Source organism: Mizuhopecten yessoensis, unplaced genomic scaffold (genome assembly GCF_002113885.1).
Source record: "Mizuhopecten yessoensis strain PY_sf001 unplaced genomic scaffold, ASM211388v2 scaffold11153, whole genome shotgun sequence".
In the NCBI taxonomy this organism is placed as follows: Eukaryota; Metazoa; Mollusca; class Bivalvia; order Pectinida; family Pectinidae; genus Mizuhopecten; species Mizuhopecten yessoensis.
In genome coordinates, this window is record NW_018408906.1 from 399,565 (window position 1) to 401,404 (window position 1,840).

The 1,840-nt window shown below is 37.1% G+C and overlaps 1 protein-coding gene across 5 annotated transcripts in view; it reads right to left on the bottom strand.

Annotated features, from left to right (window-relative positions):
* The window catches only part of LOC110466993 (NFX1-type zinc finger-containing protein 1-like), a 28,099-nt gene extending 26,630 nt beyond the window's left edge, over positions 1-1,469 (bottom strand). For 2 of the 5 annotated variants that reach the window (XM_021523840.1, XM_021523836.1), the window contains exons 1-2: positions 1,229-1,394; positions 194-286 (exon numbers count right to left, since the gene is read on the bottom strand). In XM_021523840.1, coding sequence (XP_021379515.1) covers positions 194-231 — 38 coding nt within the window. In that variant the 5' untranslated portion in view covers positions 232-286; positions 1,229-1,394. The other 3 variants (XM_021523837.1, XM_021523838.1, XM_021523839.1) reach the window with 3 other exon arrangements.
* Between the last annotated feature and the right edge of the window lie 371 nt (positions 1,470-1,840).

A 1,840-nucleotide genomic window follows, 5' to 3' on the forward strand; every position in this document is an offset into this window, starting at 1 on the left:
GTAGGTTTTCTCTCTCTTCCCCTAGGGAATTATTTCTCCACCCCATGTGGTACGATTTTTCTGACACCCCTATGTATAGTATTCCTTAAATCGTTGTCAAACCGTTACTGTCATATTCTGACAAAGACCTTTTAAAAATATACATTTCTAACGCGTTAAAACATGTATGTTGAAATTGTATTTAGCCACTCACCTGCCAGTATTGTTGCCATACTCATCGTCAGAATCCATTGTCTATTTGACTGCCATCTATGTAAGTCAACTAGCTCCTTCAGCATCTAAATTCCTGGAAAAATGTAAAACTATAAATTACACTAACACATGAACAGCGTACGTGTATTTGCAATGTATTTTAAGTGATTTATCAAGAAGCACTGCTTAGAAATGGGAGGGAATGTGTGTCATTTTATACATTCAACTGTCTGACTTGTCGCAATGAAAGCTTAAAAGATATAAATCCTGTTCAAGTTGTTGAAGAGCTGGGGTAAAATGTCTCATTGCGTGGACACTTGACTACCTTTGAAACACTGCCCTACATTTTTCCATATATGTGACCACAAGACCCTTTAAAAACATAATAGGCCTACAACATTATCGTAAAAGGCACACTACTCCCAAAGGCCATTCAAAATTTACAATACAGCACTTCCGCATTACGTGGGGTAAAAATGGCCGCGAAACTTAATTGCAGCTAAAGTTGCCTGGTATATTTTTTGGCAATATATGTCCACCTACCCCTCCGATGCATAGATCATTTACTCCACAACCTTACCTTATATGGAACATTATCTTATATGGAACATCATCATATTTCCCCAGGCTTACCCATTTAACTCCTCAAACATTATAATACAACAGTTTCGCTTTAATCGTATTTGTATGGTACCCTTCCTAATTTCAACCCCAGCCGCTTCACTCATTCACCCCTGGAATTTAACAATAGACTTTCCCATGTATTGTTTTGGAAGAGTCTGAATGTGACATCCAGTGGATTACGTCAATACACAGTGAGTAGATATATAGTGCAAATTGGCCTAGCGATCTAAAATTATATTACTTCCTTAATTGCTGATCAGGATGAAACGAAGATCCACCGATTTAGCTATTAACTATATATAACTATATAAGATAAGATATTGATTGAGCATTGTATGATATAAATATGCAATATTCAATTCCTTAATGGCTTCAGTCATTTCCATGCAAGGTTATATAATCATTTACCTACCCTACAGTCTGTCTGCGGCTGCACCGGAACACGCACGGATACAATATAGCACCTGATCACACGTCACAAATAATTGACCTGCAGAAAATTCCTATGCAGCGAGTATACACAGTAAATAAGGATCACCTCTATATACGCTAGTTGTCAGACGTCACCCATATATAGATAATTTATAAGTACACACGTATGCTTACCTGATAACAGTAACGACACCAAGTATATGTGTTTTCAGAAAATCAATTTCTGCAATTCTGTTAAACACACTTCAAAAAGGGTGGTTTCGCTTTCTCTTCAACGTATATATACCTTATTTCTTGAAATCGTGAACTCTGTACGTATAGCTATGTTTTTGAATGCACCGTTTTGATGTACGTATTGTAATGAATACACAAGAGCACACAGCATCTAACCGATCAAGACAATGGAAATATTTCTACATTGTACGACGGGTTCCGCGTGAAACCACAGTGCTGAGCACACAAAATCTATTTTGTTACGTGTAATGAATGCTAATTAAGTTATGCCTATGCATGCGCACCAGTGTTTCCTACGAAAATCCTTACGATAGGAAATAGCTTTGAGTCAGGGAACGTTCCTTATTTCAATTAATTG